General features: G+C 38.9%; 1 protein-coding gene across 3 annotated transcripts; it reads right to left on the bottom strand.

Annotated features, from left to right (window-relative positions):
* Nucleotides 1-252: 252 nt before the first annotated feature.
* LOC125738889 (kynurenine 3-monooxygenase) lies at nt 253-16485 on the bottom strand. 3 transcript variants are annotated; one of them, XM_049008386.1, is made up of 15 exons: nt 16007-16482; nt 15113-15182; nt 14521-14618; nt 13830-13919; nt 12673-12721; nt 12172-12259; nt 9018-9183; nt 8783-8854; nt 7552-7673; nt 6766-6913; nt 5718-5775; nt 5373-5455; nt 3760-3861; nt 3177-3236; nt 253-2248 (listed from the first exon to the last, which is right to left on the bottom strand). In XM_049008386.1, the coding sequence occupies exons 1-15, from the start codon at nt 16097-16099 to the stop codon at nt 2108-2110; spliced, it is 1440 nt and encodes a 479-aa protein (XP_048864343.1). In that variant the 5' UTR covers nt 16100-16482; the 3' UTR covers nt 253-2107. The 3 variants fall into 3 exon arrangements, with proteins under 3 accessions (XP_048864343.1, XP_048864344.1, XP_048864345.1); XM_049008387.1 differs by lacking the exon at nt 15113-15182 and having other exon boundaries at nt 16007-16478; XM_049008388.1 differs by lacking the exons at nt 253-2248; nt 3177-3236; nt 3760-3861 and adding an exon at nt 3876-4110 and having other exon boundaries at nt 16007-16485.
* Between the last annotated feature and the right edge of the window lie 1827 nt (nt 16486-18312).

Here is an 18312-nt window from a genome sequence, read left to right as displayed (position 1 = left end):
CATTTCTACAATAGTAATTTTATCAGAAGGAAATAGACAACATGCTTGTAAATGATGACAAAACTTCAGAAATTAATTATTTCAAAGTTCTATCGCTTCTCTCTTAATGGACCAGCCACCTTCGATGTACATCTAGGTAACAAGCTCCCCTAAAATTAGCATGTTGTGAAATCCTTTTATATTTTGTCATATTCTGATATGACTTACCAACACAATGGCAAACGAAGAAAAACGTTATCTATAGAACCAAGGTTCAAGGTATTGAATCTGTTTATTATATCCATTCAGGTATCACACAGCAAATACTGTGTATTTAGAAGCCTGTACAATCAAATATGGCTCACATTGCCATCTCACAGCTGCACAGTTAAAGGTTTCAATCTAAGTCCTTACTGTGTTCCCTTACAGGTTTCCTTGTCAAACCAAAAGGCATTTTAAATATTATTAAATTAAAGATTTAAAATGATCTAAATAGGGGTTGACATACAGGGAGTAGACACAATGGAAAACACCAAATGAAAAAGGATGCTACCTTTGAAGTAACTAAATAGCAATTATAAACAGCTACTGTACAAAGCTGGGTCATGTTAGACTGAATGCCAGTTAGTGTCTGCTATTGAAGAGGCTTCACAATCAGAACTGTGGTGTTTGAGGTTTTCAAGGCAACGCAATGCAATTGACAGAGCTCCAAAATGGCTGAACATCGAGTACCTGACCTGCAGAGTGCAAAGTCAATTTCTGCATCCTCGGTTCCTCAGGGAACTATAAGTCGAATGGTCCAGTGTCCCACTATGCACAGTTTAAAGAAAGGTTTAAGGTTGTTATGCAGGAAGCATGTGGTCCTACTCCTTACTAGGTCTTTGCTATTGATATAGTGTTTTAAGCAGCCTTTGTATATTTCAGAGAAGCTTTCCAAAGGGACTGGTTTATCCTCCAAAATGAACACAATAAAGAAAAATATCTGCCACTTAATCCATCTTTTACCCCTTTAACCAGTATAGAACAGAGGTGGATAGTTCAGGTCCAAAAAAGGAAAGATCCACACCATGATTTTGTTTCAACCAAGTAGTATAAAGTATAAAGAGTCACGACCGCAGAGTACTCAACTGGTTGGGTGAAACGAAATCCTGGTCTGGATTTTTACTTTCTGGACCTGAACTAAATACCACTGGTAAAAGGTCAGAGGGAGCCTCTCTCAGGCTGGCAGGGGAACATACACTAAAAGCAAACTATTTTAACTGTAATTCGTGGAAAAACATGCAAGGTCCACAAACACAAAGTAGGGAAGGTACGCCGACCCTTAACCTGGGAAGTGTGAGGCAACAGTACCACCCAGTCAACCACCAACCGCCTTTTGCCACCTACTATGAACTTAGACGTTAATAATTTCTTAATGGTTCCAAAGTTGAGCTGTTGCGGTATTTGGTGGAAATTTCATTTCTTTCAGATTTTAATTTTGGGGCAATTCATTTTCAGATTTGATCTTTTACACGAATGAACTAGAACTTAGCATACATTACGTCTGAAGTACATCCAGTATGTGGAATATGTCTGTAGGAGTATCTGAAGTATAGGAGAACACAGAACAAGAAGGTGACATAGGTGAAGGAAATAATGCTCCCTGAAGATAAAATGTAACCCACTATTCCTGTACTTTTGATTGTCATTAATTGTGCAGAAATTGTTGACACCTTATTTGTTGCACCAGTTTTGCACTGATGACACTTTGTGTCTGGCACTGAAGATATAAACACAGCTTAAATGACCTAATTACATAACATTGTTGTGATAACACTACATTTGTTTACTGTGAGGAAACAGAAATACTTTTAAAACGAATGCTGTTAACAACTGCTGTTTTTTTCCCCCAGTGTCACCAAGGCAACAGACTACTCACATTTATTACATTACCAGTTGACATATCTTTTATAAAATAGCTTTCTTAGCCATGGGTGGAGAAATATTTATGGCATATTTCTAATGATGTCATTTCTATTTGTAATGATTTCAAATATGATGCAGAAATGTTGTGTTATGTCTTAATTTATCAGATTATGTTAATTGGATTGATTTGTGGATTCTATGGTCCCATTCAAGTATTGCAGCCTCAGAACCACTTGAGAGCCAGAACCCGATTCCAGAGCTGCTCCAGAGAGATGCTTGGTCTCATTCCAAAAAGTTTAATCAGCAAGTAGGTTCCTCCAATTGCAGATGTCGTGCCACAAAGAAACAGGCCTCTAGAAATCACCTGAAAATAAGAAGAAGTTTCATTAGATATTTCCCCGATCTGTCCCAATTCACCCTTATTTGAAATTTTCTCCTTTACCTTCTTCGTTTACCCTCATTCAGCATATTAAGTTACATTAGGTGACTTTATAATACTACAAGTAATCACTAATGTGGCAGAATCAGCCCTCTGTCGCTTATTTTTCAACTTTGTGACCTGGTAATGCAATACTGTAATCATGTTTTTAAATTGGCTGCAAACGGCTGATAATGTTCTCATTCAGAGCGAAACCTCTTTTGAAAGTTAAACCCTCTATTGATTACTGGTATTTCACACACAAACACACACACACACACACACAGACACATATATATATATCTATAATATATATATATATATATATATATATATATATATATATTATTTATTTATTTTTATTTTTTTCAGTTCGCATCTGTTAATGTTTACTCAAATTTACACAGAAACAAATAGTCTGTATAAGAAAAGGATATAACAGCATATTCAGAATATTAAAGCCAGTTGTATCTGTGCTTATATTTATCTCTTAACTGGCTTGGGGCCTTTTCCAAATTAATTCTGTTTTCAGGAATTAATTTGTCAAAGTCATTTACTCATGCATGGATATGCCAATAAGTATTTTCCAAGCTGCATTTCACCAGGCTTAACACTGTCAGCATCCTAGATTGAAATTTAATTGAGTTCATCAGGAAAGACACGGTCTCCTAACCTAAGACACGACTAGGAGTAAACACCTTTTCTCCCCTTCAAATATAACAAATCAGAAGCTTTGCTGTATCTTAGCAAAAGTCATTCACTGTCCCTGTGGTCACTCAGACTTCAGATTTTTTGCTTTGGTTGGCGTCTGTCCAATGATGCAATGTCAGATCATCAGATATCTAATAAACGAATGAACAAAGATCCTGTTTACCTTTTGCTGCCATTGCCACTGTCTTACAGCTTCATGGTATCTCATCCTGCTGAATGTCACCTAAGGGCATAAAATGGGAGTGGAGAGCACCAGATACAGCAGATGAATGATGGAGATATGGAGAAGCCAATTAGGTTGGACTTCACAGCTAAAGCTGTTCTGTCAGTGCTGTCCTCTCTCCTGGGTGTGCAGGATAAGGCAACTTAATTTTAGTTCTTCTCAAAAAAGCACTAAAAAAAAGAAAATTTTGCAATGCTAAAAGAAAACAGAGATGTACTTCTCTTTTTTTGCTTGACCTTTATATATAAAATTCAAGTGAAGAAAGAACACCTTGGACTGAAAAAGGGCTTTTTAAAAACTGGAATATGGACTTGCTGTATGGAAATTATATTATTCTTTGAATGTTAATAAAAACAGGCTGCATCATAAGGAACAAACTGAAGAACTGTTTGAGGGTTTGCAGCTTTTTCCCCCCACAAGCTAAATTTAAAACTTCATGGGTCTGTTCATTTGCTCCTTTGTGAAATAAGTAGGTTAAATAAAGCTGCATAAAATGCGAAGGTAAAAGCACAACCGTACTCACCATAGTATACAATGGGATGATTGTCCTCGGCATGATGCGGTGAAGAAAATTATCCAGATATTTCCGAAACAGGAACCATCTGGAGTTGACATGGGACCTCATCTGAAGCATAGTAACGATAAGAAATCACAATTGGTTGTTGAGAATTGCTACTTTATATCTGTCCAAGAAAGACAATTTTGCACTCGAATATTAACAATAAATAAATGCACTGTCAGGATCTTTCCTTGCCCTGTCTTGTTTTTCCTCATTTGGCCAGCAGGTGTCGCTGGCCATCTTGTTCCTCAGTGTGGTAACCTCTTAGCTCCTAGTGTGTTCTACTGCTCCTCAGGCCTGAGGACTGAGCCTCTCCTGCAGCTGTGAATTTAAGCATCAACTTTGCTGGATATCTTGGTTATTTTGTAGTTTAGGTCTTTGTTTTGTATTTGTTCTGGTCATTTCTGCCTGTGTCTGCCTGTTTTTTTTGTAATGTTTTGTGTCACTTGTATTGTGTTAAACTACTTAGTTCCTGTTGATTTTCCTCACCTGTTCCTTGTTGTCCTAATGTGTAATGTTTGTGAAATTAATAATTAGACACCTGTCCCACATCATACCCTTGTTGGCTGTGTATTTTAGTTCCTGCCCTTGCCCTTGTCCCACAGTTGGTCTTTATGTTTGCTCCTGGTTTTGCTGTGTGCGTTTGTGGTTGTTCAAGTGTGATTTCCTGATTGTCTTTCTCTAGTGTTTTAGTAAAGCCATTATTAGTTTTTCCTGCTTTTGTTTGACATCTCATGGTCCCATTTCTTTCTTTTTTTTTCCCGTTCGTGTTCAGATTTCTTAATTTCTGATGGAACCTTACTGTGGATAGTCTGTCCTTCACCATGGCCGTCTTTAACACCCACATATAGTTTAACATACTTCAGTACTATTACTCTTTCATTTTTGTGTTCTCAATAAATCTGTATTTCTCTTTTTGTATTGTAATAGTAAAATGTGCTCTTGTTATTTAAACCCCAGCCCTATGCAATGCTGCCTAAGATAGGCTATAGTCTATGTAACCCCCCCTGCCCCCTCACCGTTATGAGCAGCATAATTGGTTGGAAAATCGATCGATGATGGATGGACTTGTTAGTAAACTTCACATCCTTGTAATGGAATTGTGGTTGCAGACTTTACGATAAGAAATTAATTCATCAAACTTCATGTAGTGGAAATATGCAAACCTGTAAGTATGTAAGTCAATAAACAAGTAAGCAATGTAACTATGATTTTGGCAGAATGTGTTATAATAGTAATACAAGCAGTAGTGATAGGGGTAACACTGGGGCTCAGTGTGTAGCACTGCAGCCACACACTTCTAGGACAGTGGAGAAAAACACTAGATCCATCTCTGGGTTTTCCAGATACTCCTGTTTCCTGCCATAATAAAGAAATGAGCAGTGATGCTCAAAGGCAACTTGCATTCCACCTAAGTAGTTTCCCTGTCTTATGTACTGTACATCTTAGAATAGGCTCCAGACTTACTGTCCCCCAGTAAGTTACCCAATAAGCGACTATCGAAAAAAAAAAATCGATGCATCATAATAACAATGCCAGCTTTTGTGGCCCTTTCTATCCGTCAGATGTTAACATACCTCAATATAATTGTACATGGCAAGATCAGCAATGGCGTGGTCATCTGGCACTCTCATTTTGGAATATTCCAGAAGAACAGCACCTAAAAACAGCTGCACCATGTAACTTTTATACTAGAGAAGCATTTATATTTGTTAAGTTCACAGTGTAGATTAAGACTATTCAAATCCTCAAGATCCAAGCACTGTTGATTTTCTAGCCTTCCTTTACCTGTGAGCCAGGTGTGAGGCCTCTGTGCCCAATCAGAATCAGTAATTATTAAACTAACTAGCTGGGTGAACTGAAACCAAGACTTAGATTTGGAATCATGGTCCAGATTTGAAGAGCTCTTGTGTTATACTCACTCAGGTCTTCATTAAACTGGTCCATTATATCATCGAAAACAATGCAGTCCTCGAAACCCTAGAAATTGAACATAAGTAATGCATTTGATATAACATAAGATCCGCTCATAAATACTGTATTAGCAGATTTTGTTGTTCCATCTTATATAACTCCATACAAGGTTAGACAGGGTCAGTGTCCAAAGAAGAAAGGTGTTAGAAACTATATGTCCATGTTATCTGTATTGTTAGTTACTCAACAAACTATAACACTGATTCAACTAATTAGATTTTCCATTCTAATTCTAAAGTTGATCTGTTTTTATGAATTACCATCCTCTACCTAATTTTCCTCAAAACAATAGATAGCCAAAATGCATCATCGGCTGTGCCTAACCTTCCTGTGGTGTTGGGGTTGGTATCAACCTGTTTTTAAGTTTAAAATGCATAAAAGCACCACATAAATTTGTGTACTGCACTGAGGCTTTTTGACTTTGTCAGGAACCTCTATTTAAACAAAATAAAGTAAAACAAAATCAAGGCAAGGCATGCCCATACATTTAAGGCAAGATGAGACCAAATCAGTTTATTTATAATATATATATATAATATAATTGTCTTTAGGTTTATTTTACCAGTGTTTTTTAATTGAAAACGAGAGGTATGCTGTCAAACGGAAGGCCCAGAAAGCCACACCAAAAAAATTAAAACCATTTTTTTTCCACGGATAATGAAGCTTAACAAGGTAACCAAGAGATAAGAAACAAATTGGATGATAAATAATTGTTTTGAGAGTATTTTATGGCTGATTTAACACACGGGTCGGCACCAACCCGTCTAGCACAGGAACAGAAAGCTAACATAGGCTGAAAGTTACTGCAATGATATAATACTTTTTTGTAGCTCATCTACTTAAAAAATCATGACATTTCAATAAATTTCAAGAAACCGAATGCAGTTATACCCTGAGAATGCTAAGTGATGATTTCAGTGGGTCTCTGTCTTTCATATCTGTCTTTTAAGACCTGAGAGACACATCTATGTAGATGACTTTAGCATGTCGACTCACCGCATTCATGCCCTGCCCGTAGAAGGGCACTACAGCATGAGCAGCATCCCCCATGAGAACACACCTGTCGCCCATGTGGTGTGGGGAGCTTTTCACAGACACCAAGGCTTGGGCCGGAAATTGAAAGAAATCTTGCTTCAAAGCAGCTCTTTAAGAAACAGTGAGCACACACTCAGTGACATATGACAAAATTGCTTCCCAGTTTGAATTTTATCTGCTTCTAGAAGTTAATATTATTTAGAATTCTTTACAATATCACATAACATGATATCCATCTTCCCAATAATAACATTCATAAATATTATATTAATTATTTTCTGACATGAGGGTCTGTATTTGGCTTTAACTCTTTGTACAATAAATTTGTGGATGCTATGCACCAGCTGAGTGTAAGTTTGAACCATACAAAGAAAAAAATAACATTAAGTGTATTTTTCACCCTTATGTGCTTGAAATCAATTTAACCAGTTGTAAACAAAAACAACAATTTAGAATTCCCTTTTGGGATGTCTTTCTGTCAGCTGAGTAAACACTACGCTTGAGATACAATAATTACTTTACTGGCTTCATAATACATGCTATCTGTATGCTCCATGCATGTTTGATCACTGATTCAAAACGCAATGCATCTTGCCCTGGATCTTTGAACCTGCAATTTCACGCTTCCTGGATAGAACATCTGGGTTAGGTGGGGGACGATTTAGAGAGAGCGAGATAAGCAGAAAGTTAAAAACATAGACTGGTGGATGGGAAGGTTAGTATAAAACAGAAGAGAACATTACTTACACTCCCATTAATGGGACAGCATCCGGGAAATATTTCTGGAAAAATTCCAGAGCTTGATCTCCTGTTGTAATTTTGTCAAACTCCTCAAATGGCATGAACAGGGTACAGGTGAATGTCTTGTCCTGTTTCAAGAACACAGATATCCAGACTACTCTAAAAATGAATTTAAATAAGGGTGCTTTCCAAGGAAGACAAATATGAGGGTATTGCTTATAATTTACACATGCCATTGACAATTTGCATGGGCAGTTCACTACTAATGTTTTATAATGGAGCAACAGACTTAAAAATTGTTGAATGCAATCTTGAACACAAGAGGTTAACTTGAATTGATGGATGTGGAATAACAGGTCAGAATGTCATCTGTTCCCGTGGCAACCAGTTTAGTCATGCATCAATGTCACCTATGTGTTTCTCAAGGGTGCAGTTGTGAAGAGCATCATTTTACTAGACAGATAAAGAGAAGAAGCACACATGCTTATATCTCAATGAGGTTTTTTTTAAACAGCCCAGAAAGGACAAGAAAACCAAATGGGAATATCATTGCACCAACAGCATTGGTAATGGTTGAAAAATTGCCACATACTGTAAGTGACTCACTTTCCATCATTTATGTACTAGTCACGATTTTACTGTCTTCAAGGACCACCATGCCATCTGGTTGACTATACTCAACAATAGCTACAATATCAGAAAAGCTACATGCAATAAATACTGAAGTTTGCAGTTACAAGTTACAAGTTACACTTACCCAGTCTTTGAGCATCAAAGGGTATCTGTAAGTTTACTCAAGCTTGGCTCTCAAAGTTCACAAAAGCCGTTAAACTATTAACTATTAGGGTGCAAAGTTGGTTCTATAATATTCTATCCCTCTTCCAGCCTCACCTTATTGGTGTCATGTGGCAGACCTCGGGTATAGCTTCGGAGGGGATACACTTTGAGTAAGATCACAGTTCATCACAGGGCACATACTTGCAAACACTATGTTTTTTAGTGACTCCAGTTTGTATAAACTGCATGTCATTGGACATAAGGATTAGGAAACATAAGGATACAGAAATACCCAGAGGAAACCCAAGTCCATAATTTTGAGAAATCGAATTTAGCGTCGCAACAAAAGCAGCCACTGCAACAAATGAAGTTTTGTCGTCGTCACACACAGCGAAAGCCTTGGCTATTTACAGTGCTGCTTGCTTCTGTTACAATTCACAATGAAACGAAACCAACCCACCAGGTTCGGAAGGGCGATCATCATGAATGTGGTCCGTGGCCAAATGTGGAGAAAATTCGGTGCAATGGCAAACTGAAAAGAAGAACACAGCAATAAATACAGTAAATAATACTGTAATGCATTAAATTTGTAGATTGATTCTGTTATAAAATGCATCTTAAACATTTCATACAGGTACAGGCAAAGAATGTGAAATTGATCCCTATTATATAATTGCGTGATGGGCAACCCCAACCTGTCCATTAATGGGGGGCATGGTCAGCTCTATGTATCCATGGGGGATGTACGTCTGACTGTAGTTAAAGCGACGCTGACGAAGAAACTGCTTCCTGACGGCTGAAAACGCCCCATCGCAGCCCACGATCAAGTCAGCATGGATTTCTTCCTCAGTCCCATTTGGTCTGAAACATAGAGTTGCGGGTGGTTTTAGAGTCAGATAGATGCAGATTGCAGAGACATACCAGACTACACACAGTCACAATTACTAGCAGTCATGTCCATAATAAATTAGTAATGAGTATATGAGGATGAGCGAAAAAACAGCAACACATTAATATTGGAGGAAACAGTGCTTTGGGAAAGTTTCTTCAAAATATGCAAGAGGTGCAAAATATAATGCCAATCGATATGTCAGGCCCCCAGAGTGCTCCCTCGCCATCACTCACCGATTCAAAGCATATCATTGGCTAACTATAAGGTTGGCCCCTCTGTATGAATTGTTGCCCTGCTTATGCCCCCACCTTAAAAAAATCCTAGAATTGCCCTTGGCTCCAGGGACCGGCTGACCCTGCTATCTCAATTGTAAATCACTTTGGATAAAAGTCTCTACTAAACAAGTAAATGTCATGATTGGTCCCTGTCCTACCCTGAGCCATGTTTCATTTCCCTGTTTGGCCAGGGGGTGATGCTGCTCATCCTGTCTTCTGTTATTTCCCAGTCTTGTTTCAGTTCTTAGTCTCTTTCCCATTTCCCTGGGCTGCTGTGTGGCTGAATGTGCTAAAAGTACAGCTGAGCATCTAGGATGCTCTCACATTGGGGGTTCAATGCTATGTGGGACTATTCATTTATTACTTTTGTTTTCCCCTTCCTAATATGCTCATGTATTGTTGGCCTAAGTCCATGTTTCTAGTTATCCTTGTGTTCGGCTTGTAGATATGTTCTGTACCCATATTTCCAGTCATTCCTAGTGTTTATGTCTGTAGTAATTCTTAATTATGCTCATTTGTTTCTTGTTAGTCATAGTCCTCAGTGTTCTGTAATAGTACACAGCTGTCCTTTATTGAAGACCTCATTAAATGCATATATGTGCCTGCCCTCTTTCCTCAGTTGGACATTGTGTGTTGGCTGCTGTTCTGCTGTGGTTGTTTCTGTGTTGCTCCCTGCCTTAGTTTTGTCATTTGCCTGCTTTGTTTTTTTTACCCTTCATGGTCCTTTTGTTTTCTTGTGTGTTTTTTTTTTTTTAGTTTAATAAAGTCCTGTTTTGTGAGTCACAATGTGGATCATGCATCTTTCACCATGCCCATCCATAACAGTATGCTGTAGGTAGTAGGGCCATCTGTTGCCTTCAGAATACCTTCAAACCTTTTTGAGATGCTTTTGAATTTCCCATGAAAGTTTAATAAACTTTATATCTGCTGACTATGGAAGGTTAAGCCCTGAATTTGTGTATGAGGGCAGTATCACCTTGAAATATGGGAATATCATGAGGTACCTGAGGGGGCGGCATGGTGGTGCAGTGGTTAGCACTGTCGCCTCACACCTCTGGGACCCGGGTTCGAGTCTCCGCCTGGGTCACATGTGTGCGGAGTTTGCATGTTCTCCCCGTGACGTCGTGGGGTTTTCTCCGGGTACTCCGGTTTCCCCCCACAGTCCAAAAACATGCTGAGGCTAATTGGAGTTGCTGAATTGCCTGTAGGTGTGCATGTGTGAGTGCATGGTGTGTGAGTGTGCCCTGCGATGGGCTGGCCCCCCATCCTGGGTTGTTCCCTGCCTCGTGCCCATTGATTCCGGGATAGGCTCCGGACCCCCCGCAACCCAATAGGATAAGTGGTTTGGAAAATGGATGGATGGATGAGGTACCTGGTCTAGTAAAATTGCCTCCTGTTCCTTATATTACAGTATATAGTCATGCAGACTGATCCATCCATCCCATCCATTTTCCAAACCGCTCTTATCCTACTGGGTCGTGGGGGGTCCGGAGCCTATCCTGGAAGCAATGTGCACGAGGAAGGGAACAACCCAGGATGGGGGGCCGGCCCATTGCAGGGCACACTCACACACCATTCACACACACGCACTCCTACGGGCAATTTAGCAAGTGCAGACTAGTCTTTGGATTTAATGACTCTCACAAGATGGCTGCAAATACCATTATGAATTCCTCACCATGCATACGTAAACCCATCTGGATGTTGAGAAAGTGTGGGAAATGACTCATCAGACCATTTTAATTTTTCCACTGCTCCTTAAACCAGTTTTTGTGTTTCAGAGCATTGCCCATAAGTACAGGCAGATTTTCTGAAGGCAACTCTGACAGAAAATCCAGCTTTTTGAAGCTCACAACATTCATTTCTGATTGTCAGACTTCTTTAATAGCTAATCCATAGTGCTACCTGCCATTCAGTGTAATATAAACCAGCTTGGTTCCTGCATTTATAATTCTGGTTACTTTAATGTTAAAGTATTTTTTATAAGGTTTTCTGTTGATTACCTATATATATTCATTTACAGCTCACTATTGCAGAAGCTATGGCACAATATCGCCATTAATAATGATAAATTATTGTATGTTGTTTATAGAGCTAAAAAAATGCAATATTCATGTTTATCCTTAAACACACCAATACATTTATAACCACCCCTTGTTTAGTGACCGAGTTCTGTTCCAGTGACCAGATCATTAAGCAAAATGGTCACTAAATGAAAATCACGGTAACCATGGTAGAACTGGGCTTCATGCTGCAGTGATCACTGGTTGCTGCTGTCTCATACAGATAAAGTTCTTAGTCAGCTACAGCAGCATTACTCTCACTCTGGCTTGCATTATTGTCAGGTGTACAAAATTTGGTCATAAATCCATGCATTGGTTGGAAAATTATTTATTTATTACCGTCGTATTTGCAAACAGTCCCTAGCCGAAGTAATTGCTAAACAAGGAGTGGTTGTAACTTAACTTAAATGTTGATTCTGATATGAAGTAAGTACTCTTACATAAATCAGGTGTATGTCAACATGAACAATGAGAGCCACGCAATTTGAAAGCATTTAGGCCTTCAACTTAATGTCATTTATCATCTAAAAGTTGAGAAGTGGAATAAGCTGGACCCATAGAAATGTACTGCGCTTCATCACATGAATTTGGTCACGCATAGCCTGAGAGCGGACATTACCCCTGGAAGGTCATCATCCCCGAATCACAGCTCCAGTCCAAGAGCTTGTATCCAAAGTTCAGCTTCGTGTTTGGGTAGGCTTCCGCAGCTAAAAGTAAAAACTGAACATAAATCCACTGTTACCGTGACAATGAATTCAAAATCACGTTAAGTTACAGGAATCTCTGGAATAAATTTCTAAAAAAAAATAGGCTATTATTAAAAATCAATGTTTGTTACTTTGCCCAGGTACATTGCCCTGGATAAGAGAGTGTACTAATGTAAAACTTCCTCAAAACGTTTCTGTAAAATTACTAACATTATTATGCAATAGAACTGCGTAAGGTGCAGACTAAATACTACATCACTATCTTCCAGTACTTTCATATTGCCTGTATAAAAGCTACTCACATATGATACTCATTCTGAATACGAAACAATATGCAAATGAGAATCATTTACAACTGCTCCCAGGATGTTACAGGTTAAAACTGTAAAAGCATATTTAGCACCTCTCTCTACCTGTTAAGAGTTCCTTATTGAGGTTGGCTCTGTCCACGGACAGGATGTACTGGAAAGAAAAGAGCAAATGAGCAAACCACCTTCTTAACATAATGGGTTTTTAAAACGGCATCACATTTTTCGCCTGATCAGTGTCAAAAGCCACGATTCCATAGGACTTCTGGAAAATGTCACTGAGGAAAGCAACTCGTTACAGTGGATGGACTGGGTCAGACATGATAAGTGCTCATCAGCCAAATTGCCCTTTGAAAGGCTGAGGATACGCATGAGGGAAACCAGGCACATCCATCAGACAGGGCTCTTACAATCTGACGCTTCTATGACCAGTTTCCACACAAAGACAACCTACATTTGTGCTTAGTGATTAGTCTGTCTTATCTTACTCTCTCCCTATGATGAAGGGTTCGTCATTCTCAGCTAACTGCCCCTGATGAATCTGACCTAAATGCAGCGCTACTTCATGCAATAAAAACCTAAATTGTCTCTAGTTGCTACCATAGCAACTAGACACCCCTACATGCTCTGTACTCTGCCAAGTCTAGCCATCATATTTCTGTACACCTGAGCTGTCGCTGTATAACCCACAAATCTGCATAACACTGATGTCAGAACCTCTCCTAAAATTACTAATTGAGTATTTCACCTGGTTAACCTAATTATTAAACTATGTTATATTTCTCTGGCAAAAATTGTGAGGTTTCACACTTCACATATTCACTGGGACTGAGCTTACCTACTTGCACAATGATTTAACGGTAGTGTCAGGAATCAATAACTGCTTGGTCTACAGTACAGCAATTCAACCTCTGGATTTGTAACCAAGAGAGTTTAGGATTTCATGCACGTTCATGGTCTATTAGTTCTTTCAACAAAACCAGAACTTAGGCTTCAAAATGCAGACTTATTAGTATTACAAGAAAATGAATATCATAAACCTATTGAAATGGTCATATCTTCAAAACAGTGGACCAGGTACAAAAGTGTTGAACTATATTTCTTTTACAGATCACTTGTAGGTGTTGAAATTACGTTGACTGACAATGTAGAGGAAAGGTTATAAACTGGACTTGTTAAGATTTCTAAGTCCAGGCTTATTGGTCTCACTTTCTGAGACACAATAGCACATTTGCTGGTGTGATGTTAAAACTGAGGCTTACCTGACCCTTTTTTCCATAAGGAATTGGGGACTGTTTCCCACTAATGGAGTGGATCATGCGAGCATGCATTGGAATCCCTTTCGAAATGATCTACAATGAAAACCTCATGTTAAGAATCGTAACCTTCCATTCATTGCAAACCATGTCTGTTGTCAATGTATTTTGCCACATAAAGGCTGAAATTGATTATAATCTGATTATGGATACTGACTTAAGTCAGAAGGCATAATGACTGTGAATAGCTGTGTTGCTTCATACCTCTAAGGTCGTGGGTTTCAGTATTGCATCAGCTCTGTGGACAAGGGGTTTGCATTGCTCCGGTTTCCCTTTATCCACCCACAGATATGCATTTAGGCTAACTGGCGTTTCTAAATTGGCTACAACATGTGAGTGTGTGAATGCCCTGTGACTCTGTCTAAGATAAGCTATTGGATCAGATCTTGTCTGAATGAGTCAGGCTGAAAAGTCACGGAAGTGTGAAACCTGGACTGGATCAACGTGTGGTCTAGCAGAGTGACAATGATGCGCTATAAAGAGATACTGAAATCATATGTACGTGCATTCTGGCATACTGGCATCCCTTCCTGGGTGTACATCAGGGACAGACACTAGGCCGTCCTGCAATCCTTACTAGGACTAGTAGATGGAGGATTAATGGATAGATGGATGGATGTATTTGTGTGATGGTCACCTTTTCCTCCATCCCAATGTGCTTTAGAGCCTCACGACCTCGAAGGGATAACGCCAGGTTTATGCTTCTGCCCCGCACAACTTCAGCCTGGCGGATATCTGTGGACGGTCCGGAAGTCGGCAGATGTTATGGGCACCATACAGAAGATACTTACGCACTCGATTCTAAAAGACACAGTCTGTGTTATTCAAATAATAAAACACATGGAAAGTACCCATAATCAGCTGCATTCAGTCCATGGGTTTGGTGTCTGCTCACCAACCAATTTCATTGGGTTTTACTGTAAAATTCCTCTTGGTTCTTTTGAACAGTAAACTGGATTTCCCTTACATATGCATCTTAGATAAAATATGTATCTTCTAGTCTTAAAATATCACTGAGAGGTGGCCAACAAGCCATTATTTCATTCACAGGGGCTGCTTTAGAGGACAACTGGTCTAACGGCCCATTTCAGCATCTGGGTGTCGTTGTGCTCCGACAGGCGCCGACCAAAGCCGACTTAAAGATTTGAGGAATTCGTTCATCACTGACTCTCTCAATCAGGAAAGGCGATGGTGGAAATAAAACTTGTGGTTTAGAAAACTTTGGTTACCTTCACGGAATTCGAAGACCTGTACCTGAAAACCCCTCTTTGCCAAGAAGGACGCATTCAAAGCACCGACCTGTATGAGAGTTTCAGTCAGAATATCACACCGAGACTCGTGCCACAAGTTACTGATCGTGGGCACCCATTGCCCATAATTGCTTATAAATGAATTACTTTAAAGAGCAACATATAACAATAGTTAATACACCATAGATAGTTTTGCAAAGTTTTTCATGGGGTGATAGATTATTACAATTCACAGGGGCAATTCTACGATTTGACCCCTAGGGGGACTCATCCCCCTGAAGAAATACGGCACGTCACCCCCATCCCATCAAGAAATTTGCCGAGAGGACAGGAGCAGAGTTTGCCCAGGTGTAGCACGAAATGTACAAGAAAAGACAAATCATTTAATGATTTTGTAAAAGTTGTTTTTCGCGGGGCTGAGATGAAAAATAGGATGTAGAACCACCAATAGCTACTTATGCGCATTATTATAACCAACTTGTACAAAATTAACCAACACATTAAAAACTTTCCTTTAAGTAATGTGTGCAATTTGTATATATAAATATATATTTAGAAAAAAATGCATAAAAGTTGTTTACCAACACGATCTAATTGCGAAATGGGAACGGCAGAACCACCATAGAAATGAATCATACAGTTGAGCTGTCTACACTGTTGTCAAATAGTTCATTTATAATTTTCTAGAGATAAAACTGGGTAAACTAAAAATACAAAAACAGAAGAGACAACAATATAGTAGTTATATTAGCAAAAGCAGACCTCGTTGACAGATAATGCGATATTGCAAATGACTTAAGTTTAATTTATAAAAAATGATTTTATTCAGTTTGATTACAGTGATTTGTTTGTTCTTTCAGTTTTGTTTCTTACCAAACCACCTCCAACTACGGCAACGACTTTTTTCTTGCCGTCATTAGTCTTTGCAGGTTGAGGATCCATCGCCTTAGCTGGTGTGCTGGACATTGTAAACACAGACTAAACACAAACTGAACCTATGTAGTCAGTAAAATTCCTCGCGTTTCCAGTGTGTGGGTGTTACCAAACAACTACGTCACTTGTTTCAATAAAGTGATTTTTAGTTCCCCATCATCTTCGCAATATAGACGTAACTGAAATGTTCAGTTCGTTTTTTTCTGTTTGTTTCTTTGTTTTTTTTCTTAATTTTGTTCGTTGCTCAACACGTAAAGGTGAAGCTGAGGTGAGGTCCACAGTCCACAAACATCACTCAATTAGTAACTAAGCAGTATACAATAGCCCAGATCTGTATTAGACCAATTTAGAATATCTAAAATAGTAAATGAGAGGATCAAAATTCATAATACAAAGTTGTTATATAGCTTGTATCCTCTCTTTGTAGGAACTAGAAGAAATGCCTACTAATCTGGGGCAGGCGCCTCGGAGGGGTATGGATACCCTGGCAGATTCCGGGGAGGGGGGGGGGTAGCGACTCGTACTTCGTCAGATTGAGAGCGCCAACCCTAGGGGTCCCAGAATTTCAAACCGTTCCCCTGATTGGGGGTAATAATACTGTCGGATTGTGCAGTAATTGCCGCTCTTTTAATTTATGTTACAAATTATGAACATAACCATTGGGTATTATTATTAGACTTACAGAAGGAAAAAAATAATCACCACGGAAAAAATAACAGTATTATTGCTATTATTATCATTATTATTGTGGTTGCTGCTGTTTTTCTTCCTCAACTTGTTCATAACAAATGAAACTGCATGTAACGTATAGCAAAAATAACTATACGTTGGTACACTGGAAGTTTCTCATTATATTTCTGTTTATTGGTAGCTGGCAAAATTCATGTAAGTTTTTACTACCATCTAGTGTTCAAATTCTCAACTTACACTATATGGACAGCAGTATTGGGACACCTGGCCATTACACCTACAGGAACTTTTATGACATCACATTCTAAATCCATAGGCATCAATATGGAGTTGGTCCCCCCTTTGCAGCTATAACAGCTGCCACTCTTCTGGGAAGGCTTTCCACAAGATTTTGGAATGTGTCTGTAGGAATTTTTTACCCATTCTTCCAGAAGAACATTTGTGAGGTCAGGCATTGGTGGTGGATGTGAAGGCCTGGCTTGCAAACTCCACTCTAGTTCATCCCAAAGGTATTCAATGGGGTTGAGGACAGGGCTCTGTGCAGGCCAGTCAATTTCTTCTACACCAAAGTCACCTTTGAATAGACCTTGCTTTGTGCACTGAGCCACAGTCATGCTGGAACAGAAAAGGGCCTTCCCCAAATTGTTCCGACAAATTTGGAAGCTTAGAATTGTTGAAAATGTCTTGGTATGCTGAAGCATTAAGAGTTCCCTTCACTGGAACTAAGGGGCCTAGCACAACCCCGTAAAAAATGTCAAAAAAAAAGTTAAATGAAATCATACTATTATCTCCTGTAATACAACAATTCCACATTGCAATAATACCATTTATGGGTGACCGTAGAATATCTAGCAAGGAAGAAATTTCACAAATTCGCTTATTGAAAGGATGCCATTCTATGACAATACTACACCTGAATTCACTGAACTCTTCAGCATGACCCATTTTTTCATGAATATTCTTAAACTTGACTGCATGGTTAGGTGCTTGATTTTATACATCTGTGGCATTGGGCCTGAATGAAACACCTGAATTCAATGATTAGGACGTGTGTCCCGATACTTTTGCCATATAGTGTAAGATAATTCCACTGTCCCACTGAAAGTGTTTAATCACTAGTATATATATATATATACTAGTGATTAAACACTTTCAGTGGGACAGTGGAATTATCTTACACTATATGGCAAAAGTATCGGGACACACGTCCTAATCATTGAATTCAGGTGTTTCATTCAGGCCCAATATTTTTCATTTTAAGAAATGATGCTAGTTGCCATGAAATTATGTTTTTGATTCAGTCGCCAATAGAAATATTTGTAATAGGGCTACCATTATATTTTGGCTGTGGAAAACAATTAATTAACTGAGGATTATGATTTTATGGAATCAGAAAAATTTAATCCTAACAGCCATGAAATAGCACAACGTAAAATTTCTGGGGTAAATGGAATCTGACAGTACTTTTAAGCTTTACTGTTAGTGGTCGCTAGATGTCGCTGATTGTGTATTTATAATAGATTCGATCAACTATTTCGCTAGCCTTGGCATGACAA

This window comes from Brienomyrus brachyistius, chromosome 3 (assembly GCF_023856365.1).
Source record: "Brienomyrus brachyistius isolate T26 chromosome 3, BBRACH_0.4, whole genome shotgun sequence".
NCBI classification, from domain to species: domain Eukaryota; kingdom Metazoa; phylum Chordata; class Actinopteri; order Osteoglossiformes; family Mormyridae; genus Brienomyrus; species Brienomyrus brachyistius.
The sequence above is the reverse complement of the archived record's forward strand: the minus strand, read 5'-3'. Positions and strand labels throughout refer to the sequence as shown.

What these genes read in the sequence shown, in the direction of transcription:
- LOC125738889 (XM_049008386.1), bottom strand. Translation starts at nt 16,099, where the DNA reads ATGTCCAGCACACCAGCTAAGGCGATGGATCCTCAACCTGCAAAGACT. An exon ending in ACATTGGGATGGAGGAAAAG is followed by an intron (nt 13,920 to 14,520) that starts GTGACCATCACA and finishes TTTTCATTGTAG; the next exon opens with ATCATTTCGAAAGGGATTCC. An exon ending in ACGGGCAGGGCATGAATGCG is followed by an intron (nt 5,776 to 6,765) that starts GTGAGTCGACAT and finishes TTCAATTTCTAG; the next exon opens with GGTTTCGAGGACTGCATTGT.